This window comes from Bidens hawaiensis, unplaced genomic scaffold (genome assembly GCF_021521415.1).
Source record: "Bidens hawaiensis isolate Kalapana, Puna unplaced genomic scaffold, B.hawaiensis_p1.1 tig00006520_1, whole genome shotgun sequence".
In the NCBI taxonomy this organism is placed as follows: Eukaryota; Viridiplantae; Streptophyta; class Magnoliopsida; order Asterales; family Asteraceae; genus Bidens; species Bidens hawaiensis.
Genome location: NW_027491437.1, coordinates 915,841 through 931,906, shown reverse-complemented (window position 1 = coordinate 931,906; position 16,066 = coordinate 915,841). Strand labels below are relative to the sequence as shown.

Below are 16,066 nucleotides of genomic sequence, written 5' to 3'. Positions count from 1 at the left end.
ATCAACCTCCAAGATGTTCTCATCCGCCATAAATTTGATTTGTTTTTTTCTTACGAGAGAAAATAACAACGATAATCAAGAGGAGTTGTTTTTATTACAAAAAACACCAAGTAGCCCTAACAAGCTCATTGGGCTTGTTAAGAATTGGTAAAGACCATGGGATGGGATGGGATGGGATGGGATGGGATGGGTTGGGTTGGGTTGGGTTAGACGGTCTTGGGTCGAATCAGCTGATTCAACTTTGTTCTTGATATTCAGGTTCTAATTTCGCGATTACCCGAACTGAGACGTTAATTTATTAAAGTCTCGTTGAAGTTTTGAAAATAAAGTTTGAAGATCTTGGAAATAAAGTTGGAAATAATTGTGCTAGACGTTCGTCTTTGTAGATCTGACGTTTCGGGACCGTTCCGCCATGCGCTGAAATTCCGGCGAGCCTTGCGTTCTTTTCCGGGGACGATTCCAGAGATTGGAGATGTGCAAATCAAACCCCGACATTCAGTATGTATCCGGCGAAATGTTGGTTATCTCTGATTGTTGTTGGAGGATCGTTTTTCCAGCAAAGGGTGGCCAGTCACACGTGGTTATTTGGCGGCGGCGGTGACATGTGGTTATGGTGGTGCTGGTTGAACACCATCGCAGTTTGTGACATGTTTTTGTGCCATAACGTTTTTCTGGCTATCGGGAGCGGCGTCAGTGACCTTGGGCGGTTGTGGTGTGTTGTACCGACAGAGGTGACAGTGACGGAGAGTGTCACACCCCGTTTCTGGGCCTAAGAGTGTGACTATCAGTTGGTACCTGTTTTGTAAATATATTAGAGTAGCGGGTTTATTTTAGCGGAAGTCTTTAAATATTAAAATATTAATTTACATTATCAAAACTACTCGGGAATTAAACACCCGAGTTTCAATTTTACAAAACCGTGATATTAATAATACAAGGATTTGTAATATTCAAAAACGAGCCATCATGAGCGATCTTCTATGACTCCAATCCTTGTATATCATCTAGTTACCTGCAAGGGTGGGAAAAAAACACGTCAGCTATATGCTGGTGAAACGTTGACTCAATAAAACATTTATAACAATCGTTAAATACAAACATAGTTTTCTGTTCACAATCTCAGCAGGAATGCCTGTCCATTCCCGGGATTTGTACCACTGCCGTACACACACAATTCAAAGATTCCCCGAGTACATAGCCCCTGTTCGGAGACAACCTTCCCCTATGCTATGTAACCCTGTTGGAGAACCGGTTATGACTGACTTGGTTTTGTATGCCTATTATCAGTTATGTTTGGATCCAAACACATGTGTATTCGGTCTGAGTTACTTTTTATTATCTATTTTGTATTATAACGATTTTAGAGATTATATCTCATGCAAACATTTATCAGACTCTTTGTAATAAACAACCAGTCTAATACAAAAGTAAAATCAGTTCAGACAGTAAAGGTTAACGTGTTCACCTTATATTATCAGTAGGAAATATCAATCTCCTTGGCTTCAGTATGCTATTAACCTATATTCATAATAGGTATGCATAAGTACCCAACTCAGCAGACTTTAAGTCTGTTCAATTTCAGCAGACTCGAGGTCTGATCAGCAGACTTGATGTCTGATTCAGTTCAGCAGACTCGAGGTCTGATCAGCAGACTCTTAGGTCTGACCTAACCTTAGTATAGTTATAGTCGTTTTATGAAAATACTTTGAATTTACATATGACGTTTGGAATAGCACGCTTTGGCCTGATAAAGGATATCACGTTGGCAAACTTCTCCAGGTAAGCAAACGGGTCCTGCGGTTGATTGGGATTTGTACGAATTGCTTTCCTTAGGCAAGAAGAGTCTATTAATGATACCCCCCTTCCAGTTACTACATGCCCGTCAAAATAATAGTTTTGATAACATTACTTCACGTGGAAGCAATGTCTTTGCATTATAAAACATTAATTGGAAAATAATTATAGTTTAACGACTATACCCTTAACTAAGCTATATCTTATGTATTTAAAGTAACTAGTAAAGTAACTTAACCTTAATCCAACCTTAATCGGCTTGATGGAACTTGAGAACTTAAGAATTCAGCAGCAATTCAGCTAGTACTTCGTTACAAGATCAGCAGCTCGTTAAACAGCGTAACGACACCTTGTTTCTTCACGAAAACAACCCTCGACACCCTAGAACACCCTTGGCACGATTACCTAGGTTAAGTGTGTGAAATGAAGGTGAGAATGAGATGCATTGGCTTAAACCAGTAGCTGCCCTTTTATAGGCGAGTTTTACAGACCATCGCGATGGCCTTTTCCCCAAGGCCGTCGCGTAGCGCGACGCCGCAATTAATCAGAAGCTGCCACGTGTTGACATGTGGTTGGCCACGTGTCCCGGGTTACTTAACCTGGTCATCGCGTTGCGCGATGGACCCCCTTTTTCTTGAATTGTGTGATTCTCTGTCACGTAGCGCGACGAAGTTCATCAGGAGACCATCGCGTAGCGCGATGGGTCTAAAAACTCAAAATTTTCATTTTCAGTCCTTTAACTTTCAGAATTGACATTTTTGGCCCAAAATTAGATGGGGTATTTTCACAGTGTTACAGAGAGGTGATGGTAGGCAGCGATGCTGATTACTAACAGTAGAAACATGATTTTCCGGCCACCACAATGGCACCAATGGCGGCGCCGGAACCCTAATCCGGCAACTTTTCTTCTTTGAAAAAATATGGTGGCTGATTTGGTTGTGGCTAGGGTTTGCTGATGTCACTCATTCACCACACCTGGCGTTCGAGAGAAGTTAGTGGTGAACTTTGAATAAACTGGATATGGATTTAAAGAAGAAATAATGAGTTTTGTCATTTGATCGTTGAATCCGATAATTCAAAATCAATTTGTGGATATTCGAGCTCTTTTCAACCTATATTGCTTAAGATCCGAGAGAATGGATAAAGAAGCAGGAATTCCTCCATGACTGAAATTAGGTGGGTCATACCTGAGGGGGTGAATTGAAACAAATAGGCTTCGATATATCGAGTGATTTATGAAGATGCGAGATCCGGTTTGACAATGTTTTGATATCACAAGTAAAGGGGGTGATTGTAAGGCCAATAATTTGTGACTTACGATATCAAAAGAACGAAACTCGTTATATGTATTATGGTCAAGAAAATTATTAAAGTGAGCGAGAAATCCAGATGCAAGACGAGAGCTTCAGTATACAAGTTTAGCTTCAACAAGGAGGAGATCCTCTAGAATGTTAGTTGTTTGGTTATAAATAGAACACTTGTTTAGTTTTTTTTTTTGTGTGTGTGTGTGTGTGTGTTTGTGTTTTGTATGGTGTTTTCACCCACCCAAGGGGAGCTAACATTGGGTGGGGTCGGTTCGTTTATTATAAATCTGGTAATCGATTACGGAGTCGTTCACTATACTTATTATCTTTATTTGTTTTTGTTCGATCGTATGATTTACCGCACCGTCTCGCACGATTATTAAGAACAAAGACGTTTGTTGTCGGATCTGGTTTTGGGACCTACAATCTTTTTTAAATTTGGGAACCACTGGGAGCAACTTTTTAAAATTTAGGACCACCGGTACGATAAAATAAATAGGGATTATTAGTGGCAAATACCATTCAATAGGGATTAAAATCCAATAAACCTTATTGGTAGATGTACACTGCAGATTCAATGTGGTCCCAGTACTAAGTACTCAATACAGAACCCATCCCTACCTTTATTGCTTTATACAGGTTGCCCAATATAAAGTAATAAATAATGAAATATAGAAAAGAAAAAAACAACACCATCTAAATCAACTTTTGTTATGAATACATTATTCACAACTAAAGATGCAGCGAAAAAAAGTTATGAAAAGAATTTGCAAATATTAATTTTATGTTTATAGCTATGTTTTATGTACCACTTTTTTTTTTTTTAATGATCATTTAACTCAATTGATGTTTGTTTATTGTGTTCAATTGTTCATCCAAATTATATAGTTTCTTCATACGGTTTTCTGTTCTTTTATGTTCTCTCGTTCCTAATAAATTTCTACTTGTATTACAAGTACTAGGTTAGATCCTGTGTTACACACAGACAGAAAATATATAAAACTTCATATATATAAATACACACATATATAGAAAATGGTCAAATAAAAATAAAAAATTTCTTATGAATGGTAAGAATTAATAGATTTTTGACATGTGGCATTACAAATAATGGTGAAAAAGTAATTCTAGAAAACTATGAAGTTATAATGATAAAAGAGTATAAAAAACTATGTCGGTTTTTGGTAATTTTAAATCTCAACCATTACTTAACATGATTCAATGACTAAAATTTATTCTTAGTCTTCATAGAAAACTACTTGTTTTTAGGATAACTCTTCCCTATATATATACATGTGTGTGTTATGTACATTTTAGTGAATTGTAAATGTCAGATAATATATTATTATTATTATTATATTATTATTATTATCACATTGTTACTTTAATTAAAAGAATCCAACATACAAAGACAAATAAAGAAAAATAACAATTTAAAACATAATTCTAAGTTATGCCACATATTTCTAACTTATATAATGAAACAAAAAAGACATTAATTAAAACTTCATAATCTACTGAAGTCATATGTTATAAACTATAAAACATACACATGTAGATGTTGTAACATAAGTTGTGTGTTATAAAAAATATTTTTATTGAAATTATAAAACATTTAAGTACACAAAATAAAAAATGCTAAAAATGTGAAAACAATTAATTGTCTTTATTACTCAATAAATGATAATTATAAGAATTTATTTTGAAATTTTCTTCAACTTAGAAGTTAATATTTAAAATTTATGTTAAATTAACATGTGAAAATTATATAAATGAAAAATTGATGACTATATAAATATGTTAGTTGAATGTCATGTGAAAACCTTATATTGCTTTAAATGCATAGTAAGATTCTATGGGTATTTTTCAAGGCCCAACTTAGATTTCTCAAGAGCTTGCTTGTTTAGGACGCACGGTCGCACGCCATCATTGGGCGTCCCCCACCGACTGGTCCAACACCAACATGAAGAGGTAAATCACATGTCCCCAAGTAAATTGGGTCCCCCACCAACTGGTCCAACAGCAACATCACGTCCCAAGTAAATTGGGTGATGCCAGAATTTGATCCCAGATCTCCACATAAATTCTCGAATGCATACTATTCTATTTTCTATATAAATAAACAGTGTAATCAAATACCAACTTTTATTTTAAAGAGTATGCTCTTATAAAATCAAGATTTGTGATAATAAGGTGTTATTCAGATTGATTACTTCCAACATTTACTTGGTATTGGATCACGTAACAGTGAAGTATAAAGCAGCCCTCAAAACAATTATATGAAAAAAAAACACTAACCACATGCATGCAACAAACTTTGTCTAGATCGGTATCATAATTATACATGTTTATATGTTGCCAACACACCACTTAAAAGTCCACAAATCCGAGAAAAAGTAGCTACTAGAAAGAGTTGTAAAAACAGACCACATTAATCTTATATAGATTCCGCCAAGCTAACATAAGAAGCATCAGTTGCTGAGATGGTTTCCGAAAGTCTTGACTTTGACTTTTCATTAACGTCTTCTTTATAGCATACATTATTGAAACGTTTCGCACTGTAGTTTGGAGTGGTAGTCGGGAGGGATAAATCGAGGCAAGCTTGGGGCACGTTTGGTCCTTTATAAGCTTTACATATGAAGCTTATGAAATAAGGGTAATCCTGCAACATACAAAACAAGATATGCCAAATGTCATTTACTCATTTATGTTACAAACTTGCATTATTAAAAATAACACAATATACTCACATCATAAAGTGGTTGACCGTCCACAACGACCCATGGCACATAAGTATGAGGAGGCTCAAGAGCGTTTATTTCATCCGCATATTGCAGCGCAAGCTGCATAATAAATTTATGATTAATAAATCACAAATTAGTAATTCAACAAATGATATGTGGATAAGGATAAACATGTAATCAAGTAACTAACCTCGTAACTGTACCCACTGGTGATGCAATCAGTAACAGGTTTTGGGTCCAAATTTAGTTTCTCAAAACAAGTTTCCCACTCATCATATTTCTCTTCATAAGTTAAACTTTCCACACAATAGATAAAAGGGAAGTGGTCACTCTGCATAAAGATTTTGTGTTGGAAATGTAAATTATTACACATTGTAATCACTGAAGAACAATTAAGATGCTTGACTATAGTCAAAAACACTTTGTGTTGAATCTTACCACTACAGGCCAAGCATGGATTGCACAGGCCTCTACATTATTTAGCACACATTCCCATTCACCATGCTGCAACAAAAACAACATGAAATCATCTTAGCTTGTTTGTGGTGTTTAAGTATTTAGATCTTCATATATATTAGCTGTAACCAAGTTTGATCATCATGCTATCAGCTAACTTATTTTCTATACAGTTAGATGGTTGTAAATATCTCTACTAACTGCAGATTAATCGCTAGTTGCTATCCCACCAACTAGTTGAAAATTAATCGCTATTTGGTCAAAATCAGTCAAAATTGAAAACTTTATATATATTTTGGTATGTATATGTACATTTGGAAAATTACACAAAAGTTCCAGTCCGATTAATCCCTATTAATCCTGATTAATCGCTGACCCTACCCTACCGCTCGCGTAGCACCTAGCGAGTTCTACAACACTGCTTAGGGGTGTAACGACCCGACCTAACCCGCTCTTGAGTTACTTGAGATCGACGTGTTAAAAACTCGAATCGAGCTGAGCTTAAACAAGCTTGGCCCGAGCTTTTATTAAGGCTCATTTAAAAAACTAGCACAAGCTCGAGCCAGCTCGTGAGCCTAAACGAGCTTGAGCCTGAGCTTTTATTAAGGCTAATTTACTAAACTAGCACGAACTCGAGGCAGCCCGTAGGGATGTAAGTTCGTGTCTTAAAAGTGTTTAGCAGGTTAGAAACGACGCGCTTAAGTCTACGGGTGGCAATCTTGACCCAAACCATTTCAAATGGGTCAATTTGGGTTGTTTTAAAAATCATATGGGTTGGTTTGGGTCATAGATTTTAATAAGATGGGTCAAAATGGGTCACTTGAAATTCCACCTTATTTTCGAGTCAAAATGGGTCGACAAATTTAAAGAAATGGGTTGATGTGGGTTAGTGTCTTAAGGAAAAGTGGCAAGCTCGGGTTGAAACGGGTTTTGGATTGGAACGAGTTCGGTTTAGGTTTCGAGCCGACACGAGTTTTCGCACTGGACGGATTGGGTTTCGGTTTCCTTTGTTTCTTTTTGGTCGGTTTCGGAGCACTGGACGGGTTGAGTTTCGGTTTCTTTTGTTTGCTTTTGGTCGGTTTCGGATTCGTTTTCGGCTTTTTGTTTCGTTGTGGTCTGTTTTTTCAATTTTATTTCTGTTCGGTTTCAGTTTCGTTTTGATCGAGTTTTTCGATTTCGATCAATTCGGTTCAGTTTTGGTTTATGTTTCGTTTTCGTCAAGTTTCGGATTCAGTTCATTTCTCGTTTTTTTTTTTTTTTTTTGAAGAATGAGGACAACGGAGGAAAAGTTTTGGTTTTTTTACATTTTTCGTTTTCGATTTATACTTTGAGTTATGATTTTTTTATTAATTTTTTTGAATATTTTTTGGAGGGGTTTTTATTAACAATAAAAACCCCTCCAAAAAAATTAATAAAAAAATCATAACTCAAAATATAAATCAAAAACGAAAAATGTAAAAAAACCAAAACGTTTCCGTCTTTGCCTACGTTCTTAAATATTAAAAAAAAAAAAACCCGATCCAAAACCCGTTTTGACCTGTCCTGACCTTGACCCATTCTGACCCGAACCTTTTGACCCTTACCCGTTACGACCCAAACCAAAACAACCCTTTTTTAGTTGACCCATTCCGACCCTAACCCATTTTGACCCTAACCCGTTCCGACCCATGGCCTGTTTCAACCCAACCCAACCCATTTGCCACCCTTACGCTTAACACAAGTATCAATCATGAATACGACTCATTTAACCACTTTATATGTCATGGCTATAAGACAGCTCTAAGTTTCATGTATCAATAAGGAGAAATGACGGAGCATAACCTACTCATTTCAATTATTTAAAAAACAAATCACACACCGCACTTCTAAGCTTCAGCACGTGAATCTAAACCGCCTTCTTATTTAATAATTTTAATTTACCATGCTTCTGCACCAACTATTTTTAAAAGTAAACAAATGATACACGTCGACTCTAATAAATCAACGTCTCTAATTTACCATGCTTATGTACCTACTCATTTCAATTATCTATATCTATATCTATACTATATATAAAGCATGAGTAAGGGACCTCTTAAATTTTAAGAGGTACCAATGCATAAAATTAAGACATTTTAGGGGCAAGTTTGTCTTTTGATAATTTTGTTTTTTAGCAAAATCATATACTTAATTTTAATTTATTCAAAAATAATTACAAGTTTGGTCCTTTAACTTTAATCACGTTTTGTTAATTTATAAAATAGTTAACATATACCACTTATTTTAAACCAACCACCCTTACGACGTTTAAACGTTTATAACTTTTTCACACGTTAATATTTTTTAAAAAACATTATACCATAAAAATGAGTATTATATTCTCTTTAATTTGAGTATGGTATTGCTATATTTTTTTCATTTTAAAAACTTAATGTGTTACGTGATTAACATCAAGGACCGGCAAACGGGTTGGGCGGGTTCGGCTGTTAGGGTCATGGGTCTAAAGGTTATGGTCGGAATGGGTCAATACAAAAAAGGTTAGTTTGTTTTGGGTCGGGACGGGTTCGGGCCGAAAGGGGTCAAATCAGAACAAATTTCGTGTTAGAGCAGTGTTAGACAAAACAGGTTACGAGCCAAGGCACACTCAATGTAGCATTACGTGTGCACCGACACCTGATTGCGCGCATACAATCGTTCTACGAGGTGCTTACTAACACCGGTTAAGCTTCCACTGCCGCATTACGAGCAACTATCGCTAGGTTATGCGTGTATTGTTGTGAAGTCACAGACTTACTTAAATAGTAACACCGGTTACGCGTTCGATGCCATGTTTGCGTACGTACTCCGCTACATCGCGCAGACACCCAACTATATATAACAAAGCATATCTAATACTATATAATAAAAAATTAAAATGCATTCAACGTTTGCAGTCTGGTCTGGTTTCATATGGTCGGTTTCCGATATAAACGCAAATCAAACTGTTCGCTACGATTTGAAAATTTTGAAACCGACCAACTGACCGAAAACAAAAAACCCAGCCGTGAAACCAAACCGATGACTGGTTTAAACTGTTTCAAGGTTTTAAACCGAACCATGAACACTCATAATGGCTACGTGATTTATGGGGTCCGTGCTCAAACACCGCTGCATCGCGCGGGCACCCGTCTAGTTTCCAATATAAGGCTATTTTGGAAATTGTTTACTCATTTCAGCTCTAAGTTAACATCTACATCTATATTCTATATTCTGATCTCTAATAAAAATCTACATGTTTTGACACTTGTCACTCCAAATTTAATCCTCATAATTTTTATAAAAATTTATTATTATTATTATTCATTTATTAAATGCATATAAATTTAGTAACAATTAATTTAATCTATTTTTTAAAAAAGTTTTTTGCCTAGTTACTAATTTAGTAAATTAAAACCCGTAATTTAACAACATATCAAAATGAACAACCAAGACTAAAAAATAATTATTAACTATCCTATAAATTATATTTTCCATTTTTTATAACTAAACAATCTAAAAATAAATAATAAATAGGAACCGAGCTCAACGACGACCCGAACCCTCTAAAACTAAAACGAGCCTAGCTCGAGTTTAAACGAGGTCGGGCTTGGCTTTGGCTATTTATACCATCATTTTACAATTTTTTTCTAATCTATCAAATGATTAAATCCAGATGATGCATACTATTAGGCTAACGAAAGGTAAAACCTAATAATAATTTGAATCAATTAAATGAACCTGACAGACGATAGTCCCATTGGACCGAAGCTTAGCGTTTCCGTAGGGACTGAGCTTGATGTCAACGATTGAAATCAATCCGTTATCGAATATCTTGTACAAATAATTAAGAATGAAATTCTCACAGTACGGACACAGCGCTTCGTAGTATAACGACAGTTCTACTTTCTCTCCGGCGGCCACCGGCGACGGAAGCACAGTTGTAGCTATGATTAGAACAAGTGTAAGAAGAAGATTTGATCGGCGATGATGGTGATGATGAATCTCCATTGTTGATGATCTTACTACCTACCCCACACTGTGAATGAAGAGTTGAAAACTGTTTGTTTGTTTATAGAGATGATATGGGGTTAAAAACTTGTAATTAGTGTTCGTATTGGAGTTATTTACATTGGTGCCATTATGTATTTATCTCGTTTTGGGGTTTTAGGGAGCTACCTAACCAAAAGGGTGAAATCGTCCATCTTATTATTTGAGAAATTTTTGTACAAGGTTTGAATCTAAAATGTGTCCTGTTGATGAGTAAGAAGGGTGATCCTCCTAATAGGCACCATTAGATTATTAGATTATGACTCGTAAACGAACCGAGCGTTTGATGAACTGTCTAACAAAAAGCTTGTTTATATTCGTTCGGTTATTTAAATGAATGAACACAAACAAAGGTCATGTTCGTTCAATTGTGTTTGTAAACGTTCGATAAGGTGTTCGTTAACGTCTATTTATGTTCGCTAACGTCTGTTTGTTATATAAAAAATCGTTTTTTTAGCTTTTAATGATTTTTCTGATTATATTATATAGATTTAAGTAAAATTATTTACTATAAAAATTTTATGAGCATTATATGAACATGATAAATGTTTGTATTTCATTAACGTATGAATTTGAATGTTAGAAAACATGAATACAAACTTGGTAGCCGGACCTAACCGTTGACGACACTTGCCAGTCTCCATTATCGGTTAGCAAATTCAAATAAAACGTTGTTTATGTTCATTTGTAGATGTACACTTGTGTTCTTGAACCGCTCACGAACAAGTTCATTTCCTTAATGAACAAACACAAACAAGAAATTTCATTCTTGTTTGTAAATCTTTTGTTAGCTCGATAAAAGTTTAACTAACAAACATGAACAAAGACCTCATACGATTCTGTTCGTTAAAGCTTTTGACATTTGTGTGGGGGATGAGTTAGGCGAGGGACGAAAGGGTGGAATCGTGTCTCTGACCATGTGAGTGGTTTTTTGAAAACTGTGAATATAAAATTTGTCATGTTGAGTATGCAAAAAAAGGAGTAAATTAATAGAGGGAGTCTATCCTAACAACCAACACCTGCACCTCGTGGTGTATATTGTATTGAATATAATTGGCTTAGTTAGCATAATTAGAGGATGCCATCTTTATTGTTAAGATTGTTTATCTACCAAATATAATAACTTAAGCAAACATTGTATGAGATTTGATCTTACGATGGAAGAAGTTATGTACATAACATGTAATGCTCGCTTGTTCTTTTAACTGATTAGTTTTTAGTTTTTACTACATAATATGGGATACGTATGGTGTTTCTTAAAAGGAGAAACCGACTTCCTGGTTAAGCAAAGGCTCGTTCCGCGATTTCCACAAACAAAAGCTCGTTTTCTGATTTTCACAAACACATCATCATATTGCATGCAACATTAACCAATATGTTTCTTTAAAGGAACCAAAATATCAAAAGTTAAGGAGTGAATTAAGAAAACCACATTGTCACAAAATCATAAAGAAAATATCCATCCAGTCATCCATGCCACTCCCTTTTTGTGGAACCCACATGTTATCCATAAAGATCCAATATTTTACAAACCAACCATTAATAGAATATTCTGAAGATACAAGAGGCTTTACAAACATAATAAAAGATTATGCTGATTATTTAGCCTTTAAATACATGCCAAATAGTTGTAACTTGTAACTAATTAAGTAAAGCAATATACACCATAATATGTTTTTGTCCTCTACATAAAGTACAACATCCAATATTCAAATAGCAGCATATCCCACCCCTATTTAAACTTCAATCACATAATTTGTCCGTCAAGAAACAACGTTTGAACTTTGTTACTCTGATCAGAGAAACACCGTTCAGACATCATTTTTTGACGTGCAGAGAGCACTTTATAAAAACTATTACACAAATTTACATTGGGGTTTTAAGTTTTTTTTCATTTGCTTGCAGTGGTTGTGTTGCCTTCTTTTATGCTGCCCTGTTTCTCATAAACATTAAGGACATAAGATTTGATCTTAACTTTGACAATAAAGGACTTGATGAGTCATCTGGATAAGTAACTGGATGAAGAGGGATGACTCTTTCATGAGGGGCAACAATCGGGTTTTTAGCTGATGCGAGGCACCTCAAACAAGCTTTAGGCAAAGTGGGCCCCGTGTACATTCCACATATGTTGGTTATAATGTAAATGTAGTCCTGAAACCACATATCAGAATGAGTTTATGATGAATGAGTAGCTTTAGTATGATGCGGGTTGACCAGCAAACATTTTTGTATATATATTTTTTATATGATGATTCAAAACAACATCGTCTATTCAGGGATGTTGACAAGTAGGCCACCCAACTATTCAACTTTTTTCATAAAAATGACGTAAATATTGAAACTACTTTACCCGGTACCAAAATGTATATGTGGTTTTGTGTAGATCAAATCCGGTCAACAGCAAGCTAGGTGATGAATTTGAAACTACTTTACGCGGTACCAAAATGTATATGTGGTTTTGTGTAGATCAAATCCAGTCAAAAACAAGCTAGGTGATGAATATTGAAACTACTTTACGCGGTACCAAAATATGTATGTGGCTTTGTGTAGATCAAATCCGGTCGAAAACTAGCTAGGCGATGAATATTGAATGCGGCCATAAAGTTTTTTAAACAAACGAAGATACTCGTGGTTACTTTTTGTAACATGTGAATTAAAAAAATTATCAAACGCCAAAAGGATTGAGTGAGACTTTTATCATTCACATGGTTTTTGTTAAATTTGGTATAAACGAAACTGGATAGATTTATTTCTATGAACCGACACAAAACCGGATGCATATTTGGATGAATTATAAAGTAATTTTAATAGTTTGGTGCGAGCATGTAAGCGAACCAAACATTCTGTTCCATTCGCGTTCATTCAGTTCGCTTACAAGCCTATTTGGGTGGTCTTAGCAAATACATTATTGTTTCAACGGCTTAGGATATAACATTATAACGCATTCCCAATTGACCCATTCATGAGTAATATATTACTGCTATAAATTGAAGTATTGATGGTTTTAAGAGTAGAGTTGAAGAAACTAACATCATAAAGCGGTTTTCCATTGACAACAACCCACGGGACATATTTCTTTGGTGGTTGAAGAGAATTCGTCACGTCTGCATATTGTAGTTCAAGCTGCAATATGTGAATTCAAGTTCATATGTGGATTTTAACTTTAAGTGCTCAAATAATTAATAAAACATGTGAGAAGTGTTTACCTGGTTTCCTAACCCGCTAGTGTAACACTCCTTCACGGGTGTTGGGTCCAAATTTAGTTCTTCAAAGCATGATTCCCACTTATCAAACTTGTCATAGTATAGGTATCTTTCCACGCAGAAGATGAAAGGGAAGTGATCATGCTGCATACATATTACAGTTTGAGGAAATAATATTCATGAGTGTCAAATTGTCACTTGAAATTATTTAAACATATTAGGTAACACTTATACAAGTTAAAACATATGGATCATCACAGCGTCAAATCATCATTTACATAAAGTTGGATTAATTATTAGTACACTGCAAATAAAGTCAACTACAAGCAAGAAAAGTCAGAAATTGAACTGCACAGATGTACTCTTACTGATTTAAAATACAAGAAGATATTAATTATCTTGATAAAGATATCTAATCCCGATTTACAATCCTAATCAGTGTAATAAAAATCGGAATTACTCGGTGACAAGTCGCTAATAGGTGGGCTACTGATTGATTTTTTGCTAATCGATGACATTAGTTGGTAATCATCAAATCGGTCAAAAGTCGGCCCAAATCGGACCTATTTCTTATTTTTATTTTATTTTTATTTTTCGAAAGGCAATCGGACCTTCGTTTTCTCATTAATTTGTTATGTTTTAGAAGTATTTATGTGAACAACTATATGTAATTTTTCAAAATTATATATGTATTTGAAAATTATAAAAATTCCAATCCGATTAATCAGTAGTCGGTACCCCCGCCCGACTAGCGAGTTCTACAACACTGATCCTAATAATCATGATTATATCAAAACAAGCTAAGCTTACTACAACAAAAATCAATATATTCAAGTATGTTTGGATTTCCAATCCAAACTATAACAAATCCAGTCATTCAATCATCACAGAAATCATGTTTATCCTAAAATTCGAAACCATGCAGACACAAAAGAGGTCAAATCTTACCACATCAGGCCAAGTATTAATCGCGCAGGCTTCCACAGTATTAAGCAAACATTCATTTTCACCATGCTGCAATTAATTCACACAGAACAAGCAACAAGTTAGATCTTATTATATTCCTACTTAAAACCCAGCGCTGTCCAAAGAGCTCCAAGCTCGCTCGGAAAAAGCTCACTTGGATTGGCTCGGATCGTAACCAAGTCGAGCCGTCTCCATTTGTAAACAAGCCAAGTTCGAGCCATAGGTGGCTCGCTCGGTTATAAAACAAATATTATTACTCTACATATAGCCTATATATATAATTATGTATATTTACAACTTTTTATGTATTAATATTTAATACATATATGTTATGTAATTATGTATTTGTTAAACTTGATTTGAACTTGTTATGTATTATGTTCAACTTATTTTGTATTCGATTGAACTCGTTATGTATTTGGTTGAACTCATTAAAAACTTATGTTGTATTCGGTTAAAATTTATTTATAAAATTTCTGTTTTATAACTGATCCAGCTCGACTTCAAATTTTCAGCTCGGTTTCAAAATCCCGAGCTTGCCCTGGCTCGGCTCAGCTAGTGAATAGCCCTGCTTAAAACCTAAAATTACATTCTAATTACACATTATGATAATATACTAATAATAATAATCGGAAAAACTGTTAAAAGGAGATCTGGAAAACCTGGCAGGTGATGTTGCCGTTGGAGTTGACCTTAGCGTTACCGTACGGATACAGTTTCACATCGGCGATTGCGTCAATTCCTTGGGTAAACACATCGATCAGATAATTAACAATAAAATTCTCGCAGTACGGACAGAGTGATTCGTAGTAGACAGTCACTTGAACCTTCTCGGCTTCAGTTACTTGAACGTCCTGCAAATCTTGCACAGGAACGATCTCAACAGAATCAGTTGAAGATGAGCACGTGTTGAGTGTGAGTAAGCAGATAAGGAAGAAGCGAGCTTCCATGGTTGGTTCAAGTTTAGTGGAGCTTCAATGCCAATGGTTTGTTTGAGTGGTAGTTATTATAAGAAATGAGGGTTTCCTGATATTTTGGATAATTTGGAGGATTTACAAGTTTAGTCCTCCTCCTTAATGCAATTTCTAAATGTTGTGTTTTATGATTTATTGGTGTTTAGAGTCTGGTGTGGATGATTTTTATTAAAGTTTTTCAATATGTGGTTTTAGAAAATGATAAATCATAAAATCAAACTAGTTGAGTCAACCACACGTGTCAAAAACCGGTTTAGGTGACTTGAAGAGTGTTTTATATTATTATTCTTTTGTATCTTTGGTTTGTATTATGTTTTGAAAAGACAAATTGGACTTTAATAGTTTATACATTAACTTATTAGTCAATAATAGTTTATACTGAAAGTGTGGGAAATGATATCTCTGACTTTAACTTTTGTTGATAATGACAATCGCACTGTAATGGAAAAGTATTTATGTTTGTCCCGATGAATAATTGACTGATTTTTTTGTTAATCAAAGTGATGATATTGGGGTTAGGTGATTTAGGTATGAAGAGGTAGGTCCCAGCAGGGCCCAGTTGGACCCGCAAGACTCACCTT

The 16,066-nt window shown here is 35.1% G+C and overlaps 2 protein-coding genes across 2 annotated transcripts; both read right to left on the bottom strand.

Moving 5' to 3' along the window:
* Window positions 1-5,414: 5,414 nt before the first annotated feature.
* Window positions 5,415-10,318, bottom strand: LOC143632641 (gamma-interferon-responsive lysosomal thiol protein-like). Its single transcript, XM_077101108.1, has 5 exons — window positions 10,034-10,318; window positions 6,281-6,346; window positions 6,033-6,173; window positions 5,849-5,941; window positions 5,415-5,760 (listed from the first exon to the last, which is right to left on the bottom strand). The coding sequence occupies exons 1-5, from the start codon at window positions 10,301-10,303 to the stop codon at window positions 5,536-5,538; spliced, it is 795 nt and encodes a 264-aa protein (XP_076957223.1). The 5' UTR covers window positions 10,304-10,318; the 3' UTR covers window positions 5,415-5,535.
* A 1,549-nt stretch (window positions 10,319-11,867) lies between these two features.
* On the bottom strand, window positions 11,868-15,461 carry LOC143632660 (gamma-interferon-responsive lysosomal thiol protein-like). The gene is made up of 5 exons (XM_077101125.1): window positions 15,174-15,461; window positions 14,494-14,559; window positions 13,549-13,689; window positions 13,373-13,465; window positions 11,868-12,493 (listed from the first exon to the last, which is right to left on the bottom strand). Exons 1-5 carry the CDS (start codon window positions 15,459-15,461, stop codon window positions 12,266-12,268), a joined length of 816 nt encoding a protein of 271 aa, XP_076957240.1. The 3' UTR covers window positions 11,868-12,265.
* Window positions 15,462-16,066: the final 605 nt, after the last annotated feature.